General features: G+C 36.3%; 1 protein-coding gene across 1 annotated transcript; it reads right to left on the bottom strand.

Moving 5' to 3' along the window:
• Positions 1-34: 34 nt before the first annotated feature.
• On the bottom strand, positions 35-25592 carry TMEM184C (transmembrane protein 184C). Its single transcript, XM_032332467.1, has 10 exons — positions 24903-25592; positions 17804-17934; positions 17669-17705; positions 16743-16948; positions 6548-6622; positions 5363-5456; positions 3337-3449; positions 1700-1799; positions 1025-1196; positions 35-801 (listed from the first exon to the last, which is right to left on the bottom strand). The coding sequence occupies exons 1-10, from the start codon at positions 25119-25121 to the stop codon at positions 536-538; spliced, it is 1413 nt and encodes a 470-aa protein (XP_032188358.1). The 5' UTR covers positions 25122-25592; the 3' UTR covers positions 35-535.

Below are 25592 nucleotides of genomic sequence, written 5' to 3'. Positions count from 1 at the left end.
GTTTAAAGAATGAGAGACAAAAAATTGCAGAAAATAAATGATAAATTCTTATTTATTGAAAGACATCCAGTTGAGAAATAGAGAAATAATTGTTAGGTAGGCATATATGGCACATGATTATGATTAAGTTCCACTAATTCATATTTCCAAATTACACTTTCTGCTAAACCCAGAGCATTATATTCATGCAGCAGTGGTAGGGAGCATTGATTTTTTTTTTTTTTTTAATGTCCATCCTCTTGATAAAGCAATGTAGTATGAGGAACATTTAGTAGAATCATTTTCTACCATTGGAGTATGTGATACTCTAATGTTAAGAAGAAATCAAGTCTAAGTCTAGGATATTCAGACTAATTATTTGTGATATACAAAACTCAGTCAGTTATATAAATCCAGTAGTTCCACCTGGCTTTCACCTTCTTTGTGTTGAAGTTTTCCATCATTTATGGCTTGTCCCAAGCACAAAATCCTGAGCAATGGGATACCAGGTAATGAAACAACATGGTAGCAGGAGTAGTTTACTTTTGCACACTGTTCAGGAGGCCACGGATTTATCTATAAGTTCTTTTTTCTCTTCTGCAGTATCATTACATAGTTCATCAGATACATTAGCTGTAGTAGGTGTAGTCTGGGGAGTCACAGTGTGTCCAAACCCTTGGTAGTGACCCATGGGTGAAGGTGGTACAGAAGAGGCAACAGAAATTGCATCTTGTGAAGATGAGGATAACAAGCTTGTATGTTCATTTTGATCTTGATCCTCAGGAAAAAACTTTTTCCTAGGATGTCCCATGACTGTCCTTCCTTTAAAGTAATAGAAAAGTTTCCAAGTTAGCAAAAAGTTGTTTTTACCACTATAAACTTAACATGCTAAGAATAAGTTCTCCCTCCCATCTCTCAATTTGAAGAGCCTTACTGGTACTGCTTTAAACAAAATCTTTTCATCTCTGAAATAGCTACTAAATTGCCCTAGTAGGAGAACTGCAAGAACCTGTCTATTTGGGTGAATGAAATGGCTGGTACTTACCAACATGCCTTACTTGTTCAGAAATATCATCCCTAATATCTGAAACATCCCACATGGCAAGAAAGGAATCAAAGCATGAGCCCTCTTCTGCTTCTTGGACATAGGGTTTATATGAGAAAGTGTAGTGATGAGCAATAGCGGCAAGGAACATCTCAATACAGATGATAAAGTCCTACAATAACAAAAACAAAAAAGCAGCCATCTTTAAGCTTATATCTAGTTTTGTAGATAAAGGAAAAGCACTATCTTTCTCTCTTCTCAGCAAGTATTTGAATATCAACAGCTGTTTTTTCCTCATAAGGTTATATTCATTTTTTCTTTTTCTAAAATAACTATTTTTGATCTCTTAAAGGACAAAATGGCAACAATTTATATCTATTTTATACTACCTCAGTCAAGTATGTTTTAGCAAAATACAATGTATTCTCAATCCACTGCCCAAAGACTAAGAGAAATGCACAGAGAGAAACTGACTAGGAAAAACCAAATCTAGGTTCTATTCCTGGTTCTACCACATATTAGTGATGATGGCTAGTCTCTCTAGGGTTCCTCCTTTTCCTCCTCTGCAGAGTGAGGAGAATAGAATCCCCACAGCCTACATGTTATCAGGTTCAGGAGATAATATGTAAAATGGGTAAACAGTAAAGTTTTATTAAGTTCACAGAGAGCACTAACCTGGAGTCCTGTAGCCACAGCTTCTACAGTTTGCCATTCCCATGTATGCTTTTCAGAAATAACGCCAACTTTTACCAACAAAGCAATAACTACTGCTTGCCTATATGTTAGGAAAAGGTAAACGCCATATCTATATCAAGCATAAAATGAGCAGGTGTTTTAAAAATATGCCATTTAAAAAGTTAAACCCCAGTACAACTTGTGGACCACCACACCACCACCACCCTGCCTTCATAGCATACTCCTGAAGACATTGCACATCTATTGTAAATACATTTATCCGCTTTAAAAGTTTATTCTTCCAGTAGTTTCGTCATACGAATTTTGATTATGCATTCTTATACACATGGAACTTCAAAACTTGGTTTATATGTCTTTGTTTTGAAAGTGTATACAAGTAATTAGATTTTAAGTTCTTCCTATACCCAGACAATGCCCAAAACCTGGAATAATAAACATTTAAAATAAAGGACAAGTGTTATTTACACATATATTAATTATTCAGATTATTTTTTAAAACATTTTGAAACCAGTCTTGTTAGAAGTGCTGGAACTACAGACAAACTCAGAAGGCACTGGACTCCCAAGGTGGGAGTCACAATGAACATTTCCAGCACATCCATGACTATGACCCTAAGGTTAAATTTTAACAGCTAATAATGAGATAGTTAAGTTCTGTATGTAAGAATTTTACTTTAATACTGCTTATAATGGTCAAAGAATTAGGAACAACCTAAATGTCAATAGGAGAGTAGTTAAAAAGTTAGATCCACAGAACAGAATACTGAGTAAAACCATAAAAACCCAAATGGTAAGAAAACTATATCCTCACTTTATTGATAGAGAACTATATCCACAGCATACTGAATGTATCCTTGAATTCAGCAAGTTTTTATGGTATGAAACTCTTTCTGTGGCATTTTATATGTAACATTATCTGCACCACAATATTAATCATTCTTTCTGGATGGTAGGGTTTCAAGGATGATTCTTTTTCCCCTTTTTGTACTTGTATACTGTTAAATTTGGTGTATTTGTTTCTAGGTCCCCCATCACCCACCCTTTTTACTAAACTGGGACTATGTACAGTTTTGCTGGGTGGCTCAGTGGGTTAAGCCTCTGCCTTTGGCTCGGGTCATGGTCTCAGGGTCCTGGGATCGAGTCCCGCCTCGGGCTCTCTGCTTGGTGGGGAGCCTGCTTCCTCCTCTCTCTCTGCCTGCCTCTCTGCCTACTTGTGATCTCTCTCTGTCAAATAAATAAATAAAATCTTTTTTAAAAAATGTATTTTACTAAGTAAATGAACATTACCTCACATTATTAAATATTCTTATGTTTATCTTTCAAACTATAGACTATTCTCTTATATGAAAGGACCACCATATATTCTTTAATGATTCCTCTAGTGCTGAGACAGGCTGTCTCAAATTATTTTCTTCTTATAAGTGTGATGGTGACCATCTGATTATTTCTTTATGAAAAACCAAGAAGGGCTAAACAGATGAACTTTTCAAAAGGTAAGCAGAAACATTTTAATTCATTTTCTATATTAAAACTATTTTGAAAATCCTCCCTAATCAATAGTGTTATTGCCCTGTAGAAAATGAGAACATCTATATTCAAGAGAAAGCAACACTTACCAAAAAGAAACAAAAACCACCAGTTTTACACAAAGAAATTTGCCAACAGGTTGGATTGGACTCAGTTCTTCCTTCAGTACTTTGTAAAATAGAAGCAGGCAATACATGGCAAACTAGAAACAAAATTAACAACAGTTAAACTTCAATAAGAATAACTAAATACAGTAACAGAAATAACAGTTACAAACCAGAGACCTGGTACAGAGTAATATTTTAGGCAGTTTTTTCTAGGTTTTCTATTCTGTTATTTTTATTTTATTTTAAAGATTTGACAGACAGAGATCACAAGCAGGCAGAGAGCCCGATGTGAGGCTTGATCCCAGGACTCTGGGATCATGACCTGAGCTGAAGGCAGAGGCTTTAACTCTCTGAGCCACCCAGATGCCCCTATTCTGTTATTTTTAGATAAATAATGAGCTTTCAGAGTTTACTGTGGATGAAATTACAGGATACGAAATTTCTCAGAAGAGATGTATAATGTCTTCCCTGAAAATGTTTCTGAGTATTCCCTTATGGGGGCCCATAAGGAGAATAATGAATAAATGACTGTCATGAATGGAGGAAAAGGCCCTCATTCAGCCCAAATAAAAATATATATCTGCTTATTAGACAACATAGTAAATAAGTACTATTTGACTAAAATTATGACCATGAAATATGAAAGGAATCAGGGAAACAATTTTTCTTGAGGGCAGTATGTTAATCCAGCTCAATTTATTTTTTTAAAATAAGTTTTCAAGACTATCGTTTATTTTTAGAAATCAGTTCTAACAACCTAGTGCATTGTACATACAAATAAACATTTCCCTAGAACTTTAGTTTTCCCCATTATAATTATATAAAATGTTCAGGTAAAATATTTTAGAATATGAAAGCAATAAAGAAAAATACAAAGCTGCCCACAGTCTCATTATCCAATCATTCCCTTCTACACACAAGGTGCTTTTTAGCAGGTATCATCAACTAAAATGTAAAATTTTGTTGCCTGACTTTTCCCCCACTTTAAGTATGTTACTTTTTGTATGTTTCACAGGCTTGATCATGACCTGAGCTGAAGGCAGACACTTAACCAACTGAGCCACTCAGGTGCCCCAGACAGTTATTTTTTAGAGCATTTCAGTTTCTAGATCATAGTTTTTTAAAAAGGCATTCACAATTTTCCTTTATTCCACATATATGAGAGAAATTTATTCCTCCATTTTTTTTTCTTTAAAGATTTTATTTATTATTTATTTGACAGACAGAGATCACAAGTAGGCAGAGAGGCATGTGGTGGGGTTGGGGGGGAAGCAGGCTCCCTGGTGAGCAGAGAGCCTGACACGGGGCTCAATCCCAGGACCCTGGGATCATGACCTGAGCTGAAGGCAGAGGCTTTAACCCACTAAGCCACCCAGGCGCCCCTTATTTCTCCATTTTTATTCAAACCTGGTACTGGAGCGCCTGAGTGGCTCAGTTGGTTAAGCATCTGCCTTTGGCTCAGGTCATAATCCAAGGGTCCTGGGATCGAGCCCTGCATCTGGCTCCCTGCTCAGTGGAGAGCCTGCTTCTCTTCCTGTTTGTGCTGCACACCCAGGTGCACGTTCTCAGATATATATATAAATAAAATCTTTAAAAAGAAAAAAACCAAATATTTTAAAAAACCCAAACAAACATGGTACTGTCAAATACCAATTACACTTTTTTTTTTTAAAGACATAGAAATTTTCTCTTTTTGAGTATGCCTAGGTTATGTGTTTTTTAAGGAGAACACTGTGCTTTCATTTATGATATCCACACAAGTGTGTAATGACTACCAGAACCAAATGAACAAACATGAACAACAGGTCAAGGTAAAAGTCACCAGATAATTTACAAAGATACTGTATTTTTATATATGTATAAAGACATGTCAAAGTTTCTTCAAGTTCCTTCCTATAAATTGAATTTCAAAATTAAAAAACAATGAACTTTATTCCCAGAGAAACTTCTAAGAAAATTAAGAGTCAAAGATACTAATTTAATGTAATTAAAATTAATATTTACTCACCAATTGTGACATGTTGTTTATTATAACCAAATAAGTCCAAGCATTCGAAAAGCTAAAGTTCCCTTCATCATATATACCAAGCAGCTCACAGATTCTTAAAAATGGTAAAAATGAGATTTATGATTAACTAAAACAAAATATAGTTTAAAACACAGCACTGACAGTAATACTTAAATTTACAAGTCAGTTTAGTTAAAAGACCCCATAGATAAGACTCCACTTGATTTTTGGTCAGAGAGGTGGTTTAAAATGAAAATAATTTTCCAGTAATGCTACCATATTATTATCCCTCATCTTAAATCCAAAATAAGACATATACATTGAATTAGAGGAGGTAATTACTAGATTAAAAAAAAAATTAATGTCACCTAATTTTGAAAACCTTATTAAGACATGTAATACAAGTCAATAAATAAAACTATAATTTTTTCCCCAAACTATCTTGGGAGGTAAATTTTATGAATACCCAGATCTCAGAATTAACTTACATGATTCCCCAGTTTCTAAACTGCAGAAAAAGCATGGCTTCATAAATAAATTAGTTTAATTCTAAGGTAAATGTTACTAAAGAAATGCTAGCTCAAAGGTAAAATAAAGAAATGAATGCTGCCTTCACCTTTCTTCCCCCTCTTCTCTGAACATGCACAATTATGATTAACAGATAAAACATGTAATCTATTCACTTTATCTGATATTCTTAAATTTTTCGGGAATAGTTTTACCAAATAGCTTAATAATATGCCATTTTACCTCATCTCCTAAGCCTTGTCAGAATTCTTACAAAAGAAAAATATGACTTATCCTTGAAATCTAGTACTCATATTCTAGGTTAACCATATAAAAATAAAACCATATAATGAACCTAAGGTAGCATACTTTAACTTCATGTAACAGATGTTTTTGTAGAGCTATGTGAACATTAATATTCGAGGAAAAAAAAAAGCATTTTTTAAAATGTTTCCCAGAAAGCTGTGGAGATTGTTATTTAGAAGAATTCTTTGGTGATTCTTTGCTTATAAATGATCATCTTATTTATTGTTTATAGTAGGGTTTCTACATACTCTGTTTTTTATAACAGACTAGATCTATAGCATAAACAAGTAAATTAATGCTCTTTGTGCATCCTCTTATGAAGTCAGAGCACGAGGATTTTAAGAAACGATAATATAAATTCTTTGTACTTACAAAGCAACAATAGTGGTGAATGGTCTGACCACTGTATACTGCAAAACACCCAGTTTGCATCTGAACAGCAATACTCTGCCAAAGAGTGGGAAAAAGAAAAACCTTAGAATTTCAACTACTCATTTAAATAGTACCAGATTTTCTCCAAAGCCCCCAAATTAAAATCACTTTGACAAATGATGCCATATTTATATTTCATTCTTTTAATCTTGTCATTCTAAATGATAACTGGGGAGGAATGTAGATGGTGGCAAACATTGTTTAAATGCTGTTTTGAAAATAATTTGACAACTACATCTTCTGAAAGATATCCCTTTCTATGTTTAGTCTCAAATTCCTGATTACTACAGTACAGAAAGAAGTGTATCCCTCTATGTTTCTGGAAGAAAGACTGAATAACAAATGAACTGTATGCATGTAAATGTGAAAGCATATTCAGAAGGTATTATTTACATTTAAGGTTCAGTTTCAAGTTTGGAATTTAAATATCATTCCAGAGAGTATCACTGATTAGATATTATGAAAGGACAAAAAAAGATCCTGCATAAACAGTTTTTATCCTATTGCTGGGCTCACTCAACAGAGGAGAAAATTCACAAAGAGTAACAAAACAAAAAGTCCGGAAATAAAAAAGGCTCTCTACCTTGACAGCCTTGTGCAAGCCTTCTTAAAAGACCAAGTTGCTCTGAGGGCAAATGCTTTATTTAGTACTACTATCAGGAGAACTGATTATCAGTGTTAGGTATTATAAATCCCCTAATTTTAAGAATTATTACATCTAGGGGCACCTGAGTGGCTCAGTCAGTTAAGTGGCTGACTCTTGATTTCAGCTCAGGTCATGATCTTAGGGTTCTGGGATCGAGCCCCATGCTGGCCTCTGCAGTCAGCAGAGAATCTGCTTGAGGAGTCTCTCTCCCTCTGCTTCTCTCCCCATGTGCACACTCTCTCTCAAATGAATAAATAAATCTTAGGAAAAAAAAAAGAATTACACCTAAACAGGAGACTGAGAATCTGGCATTCAAGCCTTGAGGTGTTATGTTAATAAAACTGAATAAAGAAACTGTTGGGGTTCTGTATGCTGAGAGCCTTCTCCCTGCTGAGATGGTTCACTCCCATTTAAAGCCAAGTGTGCCCCATGTGGAGGCCTAAGGGGTGCACTTGGGCTTGTTGCAAGACCTCCTGAGAGAATGCCTTGGCTATACATGCTGTGCTTCCTGCCCCATACTCTATAAATTGGGTCAAGTCAATTAGCTACCTTTGAAAGCTGTAGAGAATTACTGAGCTGGAAGATGTATTTGAAGAAATTGCCCAAAATGTAGCAAAGGTTGAGACAAAGAGAAAATGTGAAAGAGAGTTACAAAGAACTGAACAAAATCAGAAGATCTAACATATTTTTAGTTACAGAGGTCAGTAGAGGAAAGACAAAATCAGAAGAGGTTATGGCTAGGAACTCTGCATAACAGATGAAAGATAAAAATCTACAGGTTGAGGCACCCTGTAAATTAGGCAGGACTAAAGCAGAAATAAAACAATCTACATACTTCATGGTGAATCTGCAGAACATCGAAAACTGGGTCTTAAATGCAGGTGGAGACAGATCAACTATAATGGAATAACAAACTGACAGGAGAAGCTTAGCAGTAATAATCGAAGGCAGAATTAGGAAGAATAAAATCTTCAAAATGCTTGGAGAAAATTCCTGCCAACACAGAATTACACCCAACAAAACTGCCTTTCAAGGATTAGGGCAAATAAAGATACTTTTGGATAGGTGTACCTGAGAAAATTTGACACTGCTACATTGACACTGCAGGGAACTTTTAAGGGCCAGACTTTAGAAAGAAGGAAATGATCCCACAGAGAGTGAAAATGCAAGGAGTGCAGAGTAAGTAAATTTTTAATATTTGTAGTTAAATCTACAAAAGATTTTAAAAAAGCCTATCCAGGGGCGCCTATCAGTGGGTTAAAGCCTCTGCCTTCAGCTCAGGTCATGATCTCAGGGTCCTGGGATCGAGCCCCACATCAGGATCTCTGCTCAGTGGGGAGCCTGCTTCCTCCTCTCTCTCTGCCTGCCTCTCCGCCTACTTGTAATCTGTCAAATAAATAAATAAAATCTTTAAAAAAATGCAAAAAAAGTATCTAATTTTTAAGATTAAAGTTAGATTTTAAGTAATTACAGTAAATTTTAGACTCTTTAAGTATTCATGATAACATCAGAAACTATGTGACTTTTAAACCACTGATAAAAAATGGAATAAGAAAAAAAAAATGGAGTAAAAAAACAAAAATAGCAACAATAACAAAATAATTAACTACCAGTGGAATCTGGAGTAGCACCCAGGTAGCAAAGAGGTTGATATAGCTGCAATAAAGTACATATTTTTGTAATAGGTAAAAATAGTCATGTTAAAATTATAAATTGTCAAAGATTATACCCCATTCTGCTACTATATGAGCTGTAAAAAAGCTTTTGGTTTTCAAGGTTTCTTAAAAAGTATTTTATAATAAAAAAATCTATAATATATTATTTGTTAAATGTGGGTGTTTTAAAACAGATTTTTCTGTTTACATTTGTTTGTATTCCTCTGTTTGGAAAACTTTAAAATTATTTATTAAAATCTCCATTAGAATGTGGATTCCTGAACTGGATCCTAGAAAGAAAAAGTACATTAGTGGAAAAACTTGGGCAATCGGAAGAATTTGCAATTAGAAGTATTATACCAATGTACTTTCTTTTTTTAAGATTTATTTATTTTAGAGAGAGTGCATGCACAAGCACATGTTGAGTGGGGGGAGGGGCAGAGGGTGAGAAAGAGAATCTCAAGCCAGCTGAGCACAGACCCCCACACAGGGCTTGATCTCAGGACCCTGAGATCATGACCTAATTTGAAATCAAGAGTCCAACACTTAACTGACTGAGACACTCAGGCACCCCACCAATGTATTTCTTAGTTTTGACAAATGTACCATGATTACATAAGATGTTAAACATTAGGGGAAGCTGGGTAAGGGTGTATTATAAATCTGTCTTGTCTTTGCATCTTTACTGTAAATTTAAAAATTATTCTAAAATAAAGGCTTACTTAAAAAATGGAGTCAGTGATAAAAGAACAGAAGACAAAAAGAAAACAAACAGATGGCAAGATTTAAAATGACTATATCAATAATCAAAAAAATCTAAATGGTCTAATTTAAGTGATGAACTGTCAGATTAGAATTCAAAAAATACTAAATTTATAAGACGTAATATATCTAAAACATAAGGAAATGGAAAAGATGAAAGCCAAGGGTAGAGAAAGATATGCCAGGCAAATACTAAACAAAAGATGGGAAACCTATTAATATCAGAGAAAATAATTTTAAGACAAGAACTTTTTTTTTTTTTTTTTTAAATTAGAAAGCATGCCTGAGACTGAAGGGGGAGGGGCAGAAGAAGGTAGAGGGAGAGAGACTTAAGCAGACTCCATCCATGCTCAGCCTGGAGCCCAATGCAGGGCTTGATCTCATGACCCTGAGATTATGACCTGAGTCAAAATCAATAGTTGGGGGCACCTGGGTGGCTCAGTGGGTTAAAGCCTCTGCCTTCGGCTCAGGTCAGGATCCCAGGGTCCTGGGATCGAGCCCCACATCGGGCTCTCTGCTCAGCAGGGAGCCTGCTTCCTCCTCTCTCTCTGTCTGCCTCTCCAGCTACTTGTGATCTCTGTCTGTTAAATAAATAAAATCTTAAAAAAAAAAAAAATCAATAGTTGGATGCTTAACTGACTAAACTTCTCAGGCACTTAAGACAAAAAAGATTATTTGGAATAGAAACAGCATCAAAATATATAAAACAAAAATTGACAGAAGTATAGAAAGAAAGTGACAACCTGGCAGAATTTAAGTATCTTTTTCAGTAACAGTACAAGTAGTCAAAATCAACAGAAATACAGAGAATTTGAATAACACATAAGCTTGAGCCCATCATGCACATAAATATAACACAGCCATTGATTAATATAAAATTTACACTCTCTTCAAACATACAAAACCTTTATAAAAACTGATCATGTACTAAGGACATGAAACAAATCTTAGCCAATTCTAAAGGCTGTCTCAGAGAGAGTATATTCTCTGACTGCAATGAAAAGAAATAAAATGAAAATCCACCCCAAATCCTGTTTGGAAATTTAAAAATATTCCAGAATAACTCCAGTAAAGAAAAAATCCCAACAGGAATTTAAAATGGGATGATAATGAAATTACAGAACATAAAATCTGGGATTTATGTGGTCATGGGATATTAACTAGACTTACTGTGGTGACCATTTTGCAATACATATAAATATTTAATAATTAAATTGTACAACTGAAATTAATATAATGTATGTCAATTACATTTCTATAAAAAAACCTGGAATTCAGTGAATATAGAACTTGAAGGGAAATATACAGTTCTTAATGCAGTATTAAAAAAGGGGATGGCTGGCTGGTTCAATCAGAAGACCAAGTGACTTGATCTTGGAGTGGTTGTGTTCAAGCCCTACATTAGGTATAAAGATTTGGTGTAAAAATTTAAAAACTCTCAAAAAAAAAAAAAAAGAAAGGCTATGTAAATTAGTGAGCTAAGGCTCTAACATGTTAGGAAAAGATAGTAAACCAAAAGAAATGGGAAAAAGGAAGTAAAAATAGGGCAGAAATGAGTGATAGAGAAAACCAATATATTACACAGAAAATCAACAAAGCCAAAAATCAGTTCTTTAAAATTTTTATCATTTTAAGTTTTTTAAAATATTTTATTTAGTTGAGAGAGAGTGAGCAGAGTGAGAGCGAGCACAAGTGGGGGGTGGGATCAGACTCCACTCCCCACCGAGCAGGGAGCCTGATGTGGGGCTTGATCCCAGGACCTCAGGATCATGACCTGAGCCAAGGGCAGATGCTTAACTGACTGAGCCACCCAGGTGCCCCCAAAATCCAGTTCTTGAAAAGACTAGTAAAATAGGCAAACTTCTGACAAGATTTTCAAGGAAAAAAATAAAGATACAAACAGCATTACAAATGGAAAACGAATCATAACAACAGATCCAGAAGAGAGTGAGAATATATATAAACGTATGCCCATAAAGATTTATTTATTTGAGAGAGTGTGTGTGCATGTATGAGTTGGGGCAGGAGGGGGAGTTGGAGGGAGAGAGAATCCCAAGCAGGCTCACTGCTGAGCTTGGAGCCCAACTTGGGGTTCCATCTCAGGAGCCTGAGATCATGACCCGTACTGAAACTGAGGAGGATGCTTACCTGACTGAGACACCCAGATGGCCCTGTCTGTACATTTTTAAACTTTTTTTATTCTGCCTAACTCCTAAAAATTTTATTTTTTAAAAAATGATTTCAGAAACAACAGGATGCCTAAATAGTTCTATACTTGTCCTGCCATAAAGTCCAGGTCTAATCTTCAATGGTATAGCTACAGTCTTTTCCTGTGACACACAAATAAAAGGTGATAATGCCTATTCAGGCAGTATAACTTGGATATGGAAATCAGACAGGAACAATTTAAAAAAGGAAAATTATAGTCTAATCTCACTCATGAACATAGATGTAAAAATTCTAAACAAAATATGAGCAAACCAAACCTTGTGGTGTAGCAAAGCAGATGATACATCTTAATCACTTTGAATTTATCCTTGAAATACAGGGGGTTTTAACATTAGAAAAGCTATTAATCTAATTCACTAAATTAACAGGTTTAAGGCAAAAACCAACCATCTCAAAAGATACGTTAAAAATTCAAACAAGCCAGGAGTAAAAGAGAGCTAGCTCATTTAACTTGACAAAGGATGCCTACAAAACACCTTTAAAAACATAAAATTCAATTACATTTTATAAGAATTCCCTTTACAATCAGGAATAATTTAAGAATATCTAAGGCTACTCAACTGCACAGTGAGAAGAGAAATATACAGTATAGACTGGAAAGCAAAGAGATCCTTCACTTGAAGAGGACTATCTTCACACAGAACTTAGATCTACAGACTAAGAAAATTGTAACAGGATTTTTGGATTTAAGACCAACATGCCAAAACCAACTGCCTTTCTACACACTGGAAGCAATTAAAATAATTTTTAAAATAGATGCCATTTATAATATCAATAAATATGTTTATAAAATCAACAAAGATATGTATGACTTTTGAAAGTACATTTGAGGAAATGTGCTTTACTGAAAGGTAAATGAAAAGCTAAGTAAGTAGAAAGCTAGACCATAATCATGGTAAGACTCAAAAAATCATAAAGATGTCAATAAACCAAAGACAATTCAAATAACAACAACAACAAAAAAAACCCACAGTTTTTTCAAGCAACTTGCCAAACTGTTCCTAAAGTTTATATGTAAGAGCAAAACCCCCAAAATAGCCAAGATAATAGGGTCAGGGCCCTAGCCCCTCACTTTAAGGTTTATTAATAACTTGTAGTAGTTAGTGTATGGAATTGGTCCAGGAATAGAAAAGTTAACCAATAAAACAGAAGAAAAACAAAAAAACCAAAACAATAAGCCACAGACAGACCCATACGTGTTGAAACCTGACATAAGACAGAGACAGCAAGATCAGTGAGTGAGGGAGAAGGGAGAGAATGGTGCTAGGACAATTAGCTATCAGAATAAAATGAAACTGCATTTCTACTTCATACAACATAAAACATCGAATGTTTATAAATCTTAATGAGAAATTTTTGAAATCTTTGTAAGAAAAGCACAGGACAATGTTTTTGTAATCCTGTAATTGGAATAGTTTTTTGAACAAGACACACAAAAGTACTGACTATAAAATAAGATACATTTAACTATATTAAAATTAAATTCAAAACTTCTATTTATCAAAAGATTTAATAAAGGTGGCAAAGCATGCCAAAAACTATAAAAAAGGTATTTTCTATACACAGTAAACAAAGACTTGTATCTAAATATATAAATATCCCCTACAAAGCCATGAGACAGACAACCCATTAAAAAATGAGAAACAGGGCGCCTGGGTGTCTCAGTTGGTTAAGCGACTGCCTTCCGCTCAGGTCATGATCTCGGAGTTCCGGGACCAAGCTTCGCATAGGGCTTCCAGTTCCACGGGGAGTCTGCTTCTCCCTCTGACCTTCTCACCTCTATATTCTCTCTCACTCTCTAAGAAGTAAAATCTTAAAAAAAAAACAAAAACAAAAAACCCCCCAAAAAACAGAAACAAGAATTCCTTGGGAAAGGAAATACAAATACTTAATAAACATAAAAAGTTGCTTAACCTCATTACTAATCAAGGAAATCCAAATTAAGACCACAGCAATATACCACTTTATATTCCCTTGACAGGCAAACATAAAGAAGTCAGGGTAATTCCAAATGTAGGTGAGTATGTGGTTCAAGTAGAAGTGTTTTATACTGTCAGTGGGAGAGGAATATGGTACTGCCACTTCAGAAAACAATTTACCACTAACAAGGCTGAACAAAACCTAAAGACTTAGCATGCCACTACAAGGTACACACCCTAGGGCAATTTTTTTTCAAACTGTCAAATTTAACTTGTTAGGCCATGACCTGAATTTTAAAAACAAGAGGAAGGAAAGGAATATAGAGTAAGGATTAGTACCATTTCATGAAACCATTTCTTTCACCAGTATACTAAATTAACTGGTAAATGGTTTCCCCTCCTCCATACACAATTTAAGGTTCACTGAAAGAAAACTCAATGTGCTCACTGTTTATGTTACAGCAAGAGGACAAAAAGTTGACCTAGTTTTTTAATCAATTAACAACTGCAAACTTGCCAGCTATTTACATCTTATAACCAAAGCACTATACTGAATTATCCTAAACAGCAGAGCCTAATTAATTATCAGAGTTGTAACACCAGTTATCTATTAAAGGGAGACTGGTAGCCTACAATGCATTTATGCGTAAGAGCCGTTTTATTATTACTAAAGCCATACCTCTAAATTACATAACATAGGTAAACACTTAATCTTTTTTCAAAGCAAAGAATACCTGAGTTATAACCATGGATGCACTGCTGACATTATTCAGGCAGCAGCTATTAAAATTCAAGTCTCAGGAAAAAAAATGAAACCAACTGAGAGATTTAACAAGAATAAATGTAATTGTGTAGTTAGGAACAAATCAATTCCACAAGCACAGACTAGGGGGATTTTGACCAGTAGTATCCCTTGAAAAAGGTTTGGGGTTTTAAGTGGACTCCTAGCTAATTGTGATGAGCCACCCTGAAGGGAGAGCTAGAGTCTCATTTTAGGTTCTGTAGTATTAGGAAGAGAGTCCTAATCAAAGCCAAGCCATCATCATTGTATTTACTGGATCACTGCAATCTCTTCCATCCTTGTCCACTCTCAATTCAGTCCACAAAGAGCACAATAATCTCTAAAAATGAAATTTGGGCACTAGTTCTCTATTCAACAACCTATAATGGTTTCTCACTATCCTGACCAAACTTTAGACAGGTCTCCTCTGAGCTGTCTTTTCTTCTCTTTCTTTTTTTTTTTTTAAGATTTTTATTTATTTATTTGACAGACAAAGATCACAAGTAGGCAGAGAGGCAGGCAGAGAGAGAGGAGAAAGCAGGCTCCCGGCTGAGCAGAGAGCCTGATGCGGGGCTCCATCCCAGGACTCTGGGATCATGATCTGAGCCAAAGGCAGAGATCATAACCCACTGAGCCTCCCAGGCGCCCCCTTGAGTTGTCTTTTCAACTAGGCATCATTCTCAGGCCTTGTCCTTGGGGCCTAAGTCAGACTGAGTAAGAATACTGCTAAGTCATCCCTCTACCCCGATACCTGATTACCCTTGATACTTGCCAAGCTCCTCACCCCCAGCCTTGATGTGTAAGTGCTTGGTCTGCCCTTCCCAAGAATTCTATTATGTCATTTTAAAGAGAATTCCCCTTCCCTTGATGTCTCCTCTCAGTAATTTTCCATCCAGTGATCACCTCAATCTGCTCATTAGCTATAAATCTCTCTATCCATATTATATTTGTTGCTGGGCACAGTTATCTCTCCCCCATTTCAAACTTAAAATAGTTTTCTTTTACTATTCCTCTTTCATAGTCTTTTCCTTTACCTTCATAGCATTTCCTGATGTAAGTAACTCTGTATTTGTGTCTTCATTTAATTCCAAACGTCCGAACCGAAATGTAGGTTCTAGGAGTTCTACATCTGTTATATGCACTAGAATCTATCTATATATTGGCACATACTAAGTGCTCAATACATATCAAGTGTGTTAATGAACATATTAAGAGCTTACCATTTAAAATAGCTAGGTAGCTCCCTGTCATTGCACGTGTATAAACTAGAGACATATATAGTCCCAATGTTGGACAAATGGTTCTGTATTGCATAGTAGGCAATACAGGTCTCCCTAGGTTGTAGATCTACACTGATTACTGTAACTCCAAATCATTATAGTTATCTTGATTGGCAACTTTCACCTTAGTCCCCATTATCAGTGATCAAATCCTATCAGATCTTCAGTTGCAACCTCCTTTCATTCTAATTCCATCTCTCTTTCTCAGCTTATCTCACAAATGGGACTAAAATAACAACTTCCTAATTTATTTCTCCATTTCTGGAATCTTCCTCCCTCCAATGCATTCTTTATAGTATTACAAAATTAATCTTTCTAAAACGGTACCTTCAAAAGTTTCCTTGATGAAAAATATCCAATGGCTTATTCATATAAAAAATGCAATCTTAGCTTCAACTGAAATTTTCAGGCTTTATTTTTCTTTATTGTCCTCTACTGCTATAGAATAAGGCCAACAGACCATTATATAGTACTAGAATAAACACTAAACACTTACCCACTTAGACTATCTTGTCCCTGGGTCTTACACCTGATTTTGCCATTAACTAGCTATGTAATCTTAATCTCTGTAGATCCTGGGTTTCAACAGTGAAAGGATGTTGACTAAATGATTCACAGAGTTTTCTTCCCTGCAAGTTATCTATTTAGGATAAATAATGTACAAGAGAGTTCTTCCGTTTGTGTGGATTATAAAAATGTGTTTTCATACTCTTTAAACTTGACTATGAACTACTTGAGGGTAGGAACTCTTCTTAAACTTTCAGTCCTGCTCCTAGTACTTAACATGCTGCTTTACAGAGAAATGACTGGTGCTTAAAAATTTTGTCTAAATACATAAAAAGATTAAAATCAGTCATACTTACTCTCCCATTGTCCATGGTGGACAGCAACACAATGGAGGGAAATGTTTCTGCTGATCTTTGGCTTCAAGGATTAATACCAGATTTGGATACCGGTTAGTCAGATAATTGGTAAGGAATCCCATAAAGTTGTAAATGACATAAGCTTCATAACATTCCCTGCAGGTATCCACATATATTGCAATGCTGGGGTATTTCAAAGCTATCCACTATGAAAAAACACAGATGTTAAAAATATTGCAGCTAAAACGAATTGCCATTCCAATTCATGGTTATCACAATGCTAATTTTTAAACTTGGTATTTACATCAAACTTTCTAAAATTTATCAGAGCTACCAGACAATCTGTGAAATGAATTTTTAAAAGCAAAAAAGGTACTGGATACGTAAAAACATTCGTGTTGGGGGGGAGGGTGTAAATAGTATGAAGAAAGAAGCTAAATTACTCTGTAATTAGGTTCTTAAATATAATCTGAAATTTTTCTTGAGATAATCATAGAAAATGCAATTAAAGATATTTCCTTTATATTTAACCAAATTAAAGCAGTGATCTGTGTCAACTCCATGTTTGAATCCATCAGGGACAGGTTTTTCCCCCCCAAAACAAAAGATTTACTACATAAAAAGGATGATAATGTCATTTTAAATATTATATTTTTTAAAGGACTAAGAGCTAGTACTTAGAAATTTTACACGATTAAGCAAAAAAAAATAGCTATAGATTTTTTAAAATTTAAAACACCCATCTTTGCTATTGTCATACTTCATCTTTTTTACTAATATTAAAAACAAGTGAATCTTTGCACTTTTCTTACTAATCTGACTCCATATTGCCAAATAATAAACTTTCATTACTGTAAGCATTCTGTAAATATAGTTATATCATCAAGCAAGTTCTTAGCCAATGAGATAAAATTAAATATACTTACACTATCTAAACTGTATATAGGTACCATCCAAAGAATCCTAGTTGGAAAGCAAAGCATAAATTAAAAACATTTTACATCACAGTTATGAAATAAGTGAACATAACACTAGAAGAATTAAAATATATTCACACTTACCTTATTATTGGTTTCTGTAGTTCCGGTTGTGTATAATGCACTAAATGTTGCAATATCACCCACAGCGATATAGGTATAGTCAATAGCAAAAAGATTCCAGCAATAAACCAAGCCTTGGTGTGTATTCCAACCTTTAAAAAAAATAAATATTAATAAAATAAATCCTGATATTATAACTGAAAAGCTAAATAGAGAATCACAAGCAGGCTCCACGCTCAGGATAGAGCCCAACTCAGGGCTTGATCTCATGCCTTGAGATTATGACCTGAGCTGAAATAAGAATCAGACACTTAACTGACTGAGCCACCCAGACACCCCCAAAAAATCTTTAATGGTCTACTCCTTTGCTTTTATGTTTGGAGAGTTAAAATCCTACCTACATTTTCTATAAATTTTATTGTTACCCAACATGTTAGTAGAACATGTACAGAGTATTTATTGCCTAATAACTTTGCTAAGTTTTTTATATGTGTTATGTCTTTTAACCCTCCCACTTGATAAGTACTGCCAGAACTACTGTCCAAATAAACTGTGTTAATTCATGCTACTTCTATTATATACAACAGTATCAACTCAGGATATTACATTTTAAAAAGCTCTAATTTCATTTTTTAGGTATCTGATCAATATTTTATCCTTTAAAAGCTTACTCAATTTCTAAAAATATACTTTGGATGATTTTTTAAAAAAGATTTTATTTATTTATTTGAGAGAGAGAGAGAAAGAAAGAGACAGCATGAGCAAGGGGGAGGAGCAGCGGGAACAGGGAGGAGCCGACTCCATGCTGAGTAGGAAGCTGGATGAAGGGCTGGATTTGGAGGACTCTGGGATCATGACCTGAGCTGAAAGCAGACTCTTAGCTGATTGAGCCACCCAGGCACCCCTGAGCTATCTCATCTTAAGGTTGAGTTGAAGCAATTCACTCACTTTCCTGCCCACCCCCCCAAATTCTGAACTTCTGTTCTATCTGTGGAGCACGAGGGAGTGAATTTTATATTAATTTGTGAATTCACTCTTCAAGGCAGGAGTACAAATTAATGCTCATTTTTTTAAAGGAAAAAAAGTGGGCATTTAATTTTGGTACTTTTGGGATGTGAACAGTTAATTAAAAGAGCTAAAGTCCACAACTTCTAGTTTTACTTTTTTTGAACAAGATTTTTTTTTCAACAGGGGTATAAAAAGCGTTTTAAGTATAGAGAGAACAAATGCATTTTTACAACAATGAACTTCTACACTAAACAGTATGGAAAACCTGAACAGCAAACACAGTTAGCCCTTGAACAATTTGACAGCACCCCAACTCCTGTACAGGTGAAAATCTGCATATAATTTTTGATTCCCAAAAACTAACAGCCCACTACTGATCAGAAGCCTTACCTATCACATAAATAGTCCTTTAATAGATATTCTGTATGTTACATATATGTTTTCTTAAAGTAAGCAAGTAAGCTAGAGAAAAGAAAATGCTATTAAAAATCAAAGAGAAAATACATTTATAGCACTACACTGTATTTACTGACAAATATCTGTGTATAAGTGGACCTATAGCAGTTCACACCCATGCTGTTCAAGGACTAATTACACAAAAAGTATTGCTGAATGCTGGGGAATAATCAAAACAGTAAGTGAAAGCTAAGTATGTGGAGATGAAGATTCTAAAAGCAATGTCTGTGCAATCATTTTCCAGGATTTTTGCTTGGCTCAATTTCATTTAATATTTAGTACCGGTGGTCCCAGACTTACCTGATTCAACTTTCAATTTCTTGACTTTACAATGGTGCAAAAATAATGTGCATTCAGTAGAAACTATACTTTAAATTTTGATCTTTTCCTCAGTGTTTTGCTGTGTGGTCTGATGTTCTCCAGATGCTGGGCAGGGGCAGGGAGCTGTAGCTCCCAGTCAGAGATGGGATCAGGAGGGTAGACAATCTATACACTTAACAACTTCCTTCACATGTGATGGGATTACATCTGGAAAAACCCATAAACCCATCAACCCATGAAAAACCCATAAACCCATTGCTGTTGAAATACCCTCAGTTGAAATTGCATTTAATGCACTTAGCCTGCCAAACAGTATAGCCTAGCCTTGCCTCCCTTAAACATGCTCAGAACTCTTACATTAGCCTACACTTACTTGGGCAGAATCATCTAAAACACAGCCTACTATAAAGTGTTCAAGATCTCGTATCTCATGTAATTTACTGAATACTGAAAGTGAAAAACAGAATGGCTATATGGGCACAGAAGGGCTTTAACTGTATCGGTTGTTTACCCTCATGATTGCAGGGCTGGTGGAAAGCTACAGCTTGCTGCCCCGGCCCAGCATCATGAGAAGAACATTACACTACAAAGCACTAACCCAGGAAAAGAGCAATATTCAGAATCTGAAGTACAGTCTCTACTGAATGTATACTGCCTTCACACTACTGTAAAGTCAAAAAAATCGTTAAGTCAAACCATCATAATTGAGAACCTTCTGTATACCCACAGTGCCATTCTGTTTTTCACTTTCAGTACAGTGTTCAATAAAGGACATGAGATACTTGATACTTTATTATAAAATAGCCTGTGTTAGATGATTTTGCCCAACTGTAAGCTACAGTTATTCTGAGCATATTTAAAGTGGCTAGGCTAAGAGATGATGTTTGGCTGGTTAAGTGCATTAAATGCATTTTTACATACAATATATCCCACTTATGATGGGCTTATCAGGACATAACCCCATTATAAGTCAAGGAAGACCCATGTTCCTTTTAACGATGACCTAGAATAATAATAGCAGCATTTTCTAGATCTTCTCTGTTATAAGGTGACAATTAAGAACTGTATTGTCAAGTAATTTTAATGCCCACGTTTGTTATAATTCCTTACTGCCAACTTGGTGGTAGACTTAAGAGAAAAATGATGTGCTTGTGACTAATGAAGGCCAAGCATCCTCAGTGTGCTATAAAAAAGAAAGTTCTTTTCAAATGATCATAAAACAAGTGACTAGAGAACTGAGTCATTTGGCAACTGAGTGATGCCAAATTAAAAAAAAAATCTTGCATCAAAGAGTCAGTACCATTTTTACATTGCAGGTGGTAGTTTCAGAAACACATCATCTGTCCATATTGATGCCATTAATTTGAATCACTGGTTTTATAGTTTTTTGACTTTTGAGATACCTAAAAAAGCTATATGCATCTGTTTTGTGTGCACATATATTTAAGAAGTAAGTAAATGTTAGGTATCTGTAGAAATTATTAATATAATTATTACCTTTATTTTAATTTACATTTATTTCTCAATAAATTATTCACATTTGAATTGATATGAGGATATCATTAAGATTATTAGACTTATCAGCCATAAGTGGAGATACGTAGTATAGATTTTTCCCTCCTATGGTAACTTGAAGAAAGCAGAGAGGAAAGAAAAAACCATTAAGGACAATCATCCAGGAGTGAGTTAAGTAAAGCTGAGCCAAATGCTTTCAGAGCAGAGAGTAGAGTGCAATGAGAGTGCTCTCTGGATTCAATCCTCAGGAGAAGAGAGGAGCACTTACATAGAGAGAAGCTACTTGGGGTATAAGGACACGTAGGGCAGGGTAAAATGACAGCAGAGTAGTTTGACAGTATGTGTGCATTTAACTTACTGGACTTCCATTATTCATGCTTAGCCAAGTAAGAGACAGAAATAGTTTAAGTAGTTCAGATGGTCATCTTCCCATTCCAATAAGTAAGTATATGCCCCACCGTGGCACAGGATGGGCTCTATGAACTTCCTATTTTTTACAATCTCAGTTCCCACTGACTTCTCACTGTGGAAGCACAAGAATGCTAGTGTTTAAAACACAAAAATGTTTTTCATGCAAACTGTTCCTTAACATTTAGTGCTCAAGCAAATGTATGTTACTCTGCTTCAGGCGTTCAACTGAGAACCCAATCCCAACTAAGATGTTATTCCACATGAAAAAGAAATTGGGGCTCCAAAGCAATAGTGAAATTTTAAAAACAGTGATATAGGGTTTACTGAACACCTACTATGTGGCAGGCCCCATGTTACGCATTTTTGATACATAAACTCATTTAGTGAATAGTGATGTAGAGAATGACATATCGTATATAAAGCAATTAGCACAATGTCATGTTAGCCACTATCTCTCTGTGTCAGTTTTCCTACCCATAGGATGAGGACAACTCCTATGATTCACAGGTTTTAAGAAGATCAAATAAAATTACACCTAAATCTTGGGGACATGCTCTACTTATTGTATGTAACCTTAAAAACAAAACACAAGAGAAAAAAAACCCAAACCAAAAAAACCTGACTTAACCCACACTCCTATCCATAATGCCATTCATTTCTCTGGTCCACTTCATAGTAAAAACACTCAAAACAAAACCAAAAATGAACAAAAAAACTTGTCTTCGTATCCTGATACCACTTCTTTGACTCACATTCATTCTTCCAACAGTTTCAGTCCCTACAGCTCCACAGAAACCATTCCTAGGATCACCAATGACCCTCCTACCTTATGAAAACCAGCAGACGACTCAGGAGCACTATTCAGCTCCTGAAAACACTCTCCTTTTCTGGCTTCCAGACACCACTCTTTCGGCATTCTCTTTCCTCACTGGCTGAGGGAAACAAAAAGTTCCATTCATCTACCAGATTTCTAAATGTTGGTGCCAGGTTCTTAGCCTCTATAATCTCATTCACCCTTACGGATTTTTTTTTTCCCTTAAGATTTCACTTATTTATTTGACAGAGAGAGAGAGCCAGTGCACAAGCCAGGGAGTGTGGGAGAGGGAGAAGCAGGCTCCCCTCTGAGTAGGTAGGCTGATGCAGGGCTCCACCCCAGGACTCCAGGATCACCACCCGAGCACAAGACAGGCACTTAACCAACGGAGCCACCCAGGCACCCTATCCTTATGACCTTAGGCACCATCTCTTTCCTGACAACTCTCATTTTAATATCTGCAGCTCGAACCTTTCTGAACTCTTGCCTTGCGTATCCAACTGATGGTCTCTCATCCACTTCAAACTAAATGTCCAAAGCAGAACTCAAATTTCTCTCAAACCTGTCCCGATCAACTTTCCATCTCAGTAACTGGTATCACTATTTACCCTACTGTTCAAGATAAAAAAAACTCACAGTCGTTCTTGATTACTTTCTTTCTTTCATTGCCTCTCCTCCCCAACCCAACCTTTGGTAAAGTCCGGTTTCTTCACTGCCAAGGATACTTCAAATTCACTTTTCCATCTCTATTTCTACTATCCTGATTTGGGTCATAAGTCATTGTAACTCAGGCACTGATGACTTCTTAACTATCGTGAAGAGCTTTCTAATGTCCCTTTACTTCCACTTAATTTTCCATAGCTGGTAGTGGTGTTTTGAAGATGCCCAATTGTTCATTTCTTAGATCTTTTTTTAGTTTCTTCCATAGCATTTTGTGCAATTTTATTTTACTGATTTGGGGGTTTGTTTGTTTGTTTTTCATTGTTTTGTTGTTGTTGTTGTTGTTGTTGTTGTTGTAGTAGTGGTCTCCACCACGAAGTTCCATGCAAGTGGGAACCAGGTTTTTAGCTCTCACCATACTGAACACATGCCTGATTTATCACTGGGATGAAGGAAAGTTTGCAATTTTTAAACAGGGTAGCTGGGTGACATGAGTGGGCCTGAAGGACATAAAGGAATAAGAATACCACCTGGGATAAGAGAATGCCACGAATGGGGAACATTTAATGTAAGGGCCGTAGCCTACCCCAACATGTCTGAGCAAAATCAGTGGTAGAAGCCCAGAATTGGGGTAAGTCAGAGGGGGATGAGGTGGGGGTGGTGGCAGATTATGCCGGGCTATACTGGCCATAGTTAAAGCTGCCGGCTTTTAATCTGGAACTCTGAGTGATTGGAAAATTTACAGAAGAGGCACATACTGTGACTTAGGTTTTAATCAGATAATTTGGCTGGTGAATTGAGAATAGTCCAGATAAGACATGAAGAGAATTTGGTTCAGGGTGTTTGCAGTAGAGACTGCAGATTAAAATTTTCCTTACAAGCTGGCACTTAAAAACCACAGGTAACTAACAGCTAAGTGAAATCTTACATTGGATTGATACTGATATTAAATGTATTAGCCTTAAAAGGAGTTCCTATGACACACTCCAAAAAAATACTCCCAAGTAAGAGAATCCTAGTTGCATGAAGATGTCTATACTTGATTTCTGGTAGACAAATCATGAGAATAATCTACAATTCTAACAAATGGGGACTATTTAACATAGTGGAATATTATATTAACATGACAAATAACTACATAGGCTATGCCAATATGGGAAAGTCAACAAAATATAATTTAGTGAACATAGAGAAAACAAAATGTATATTAAGCTGCATTTTGTTTAATTATTTAAGAATCATTTCCAAAGCCTAAAATAGCCATGGGCTTGCCATTGCTCTTGTAAAATAGGTGTTGCTAAATAAAAGTACTTTCTGGTATTTATTAACTTAGAATTGAAAACTCACTGTACAATTTTTATAAAGTACCCATCTGAGTTGAGTATTTACCTTGGGGTCTTCCAGCTTGTAGTACACTTTACTGATGTCACAATAAGAATATGACATCAAAAAATATACAAGGGACTTTTTGCAAAATCTTTGTGGGTTAAGAGCTAGAGCTAATTTCTAAGTAAAAACAAACTACAAATTTAAACCCACTAGAATCCTTTAATTCAGGAAGCTAGTTAAGTGCTAACAGAATTCAAATACATGGTTTTCAAGGTTGTTTATTTGATCTAGTCAAGTCCAGTATCTGAACAGATCAGATTTCAGGAATAAAATTACCTTACTTTCTGGGAATTGATGAATACTTGCAAAAGAGTGCTCTTCTAAGCAGCAATCTTAATATAGTCTATTTTCTCAACCTGGTCCGCCTTCCACCCGCAGCATGCTTTGAAATACCGTGAACAAGAAACCAGACAGGTTTATCAACTAAGACTGGGCTCGTTTACATGACGTAATTTTCAGGATATCAAGTCTGGGGCATCTGGGGTAAAAAATGGGCCACCTTAGATAGAAGAAAGGGTGGACACTCATGGTGAAGGACCTTCTTACCTCCAGCTTCTGTAATTCCCACACGCACAGAGGAACCGCAACCACTATGGACACCAGGTAGATGACCACCGCTAAAGGTCGAATCCACTGTCTCCAATTCCTCCAGGTACAAGTGCAAGGCATGTTTCCGCATAAATCAGCTCCAAGTAGCAAGGAAAAAGAGCTCGAAGGAGATTGTATTGGGGAGCCCTGTTCTTTGGCTGTCGTGTCAACTCGCATACTACAGAGAACAGCTGTTGGGGGACTCTACCAGCAGCTCGAGCCGCCTCCTCGGCCCGCGCTGTGCTTTCTGCTGCTGCTACCGCAACTGCGGCCGCTCAGGGTGTTAGCAGGGAGCAGTGCGGGCAGCATCCTTTCTTCCCTGCCCCGCATCTACCCAGTTCTTCCGCGGTGGAATCCCCGGGCGGAGCCGCTGCCCTCACCTGGGTATCGCCCAGAGCTCCGCCTGCACCATGGCCTCGAGGACAGCGGCGCCGACCAGGACCGACTTCTAAACGCCCTGCACACAGTTTGGTTCTGTCCCGCAGCTGCCTGTCCACTTGCTCTTTTCTTGGGTAGTTGAGCTTCCTCCCTCCCGCGCCTGCAGGGGTCTCTTGGCCCGATTCTGCCGGCAGACAAGAGGCGAGGACTCAAACCCGCGGGGGCCAGGATTTCCTCACTCACTCCCACGGGACATCCCCCACAGCGGAA

The sequence above is a fragment of the Mustela erminea genome, chromosome 2 (assembly GCF_009829155.1).
Source record: "Mustela erminea isolate mMusErm1 chromosome 2, mMusErm1.Pri, whole genome shotgun sequence".
Classification (NCBI taxonomy): Eukaryota; Metazoa; Chordata; class Mammalia; order Carnivora; family Mustelidae; genus Mustela; species Mustela erminea.
This window is presented reverse-complemented; position numbering and strand designations above follow the sequence as displayed.

Excerpts from the sequence above, each read along its gene's own strand:
- TMEM184C (XM_032332467.1), bottom strand. The coding sequence starts at position 25,121 with ATGCGAGTTGACACGACAGCCAAAGAACAGGGCTCCCCAATACAATCT. Across the intron at positions 1,800-3,336 it reads GTGGTTTTTGTTTCTTTTTG|GCAAGCAGTAGTTATTGCTT; the intron begins GTAAGTGTTGCT and ends CCTAACATATAG. Across the intron at positions 1,197-1,699 it reads CTGTGGCTACAGGACTCCAG|GACTTTATCATCTGTATTGA; the intron begins GTTAGTGCTCTC and ends TTGTTATTGTAG.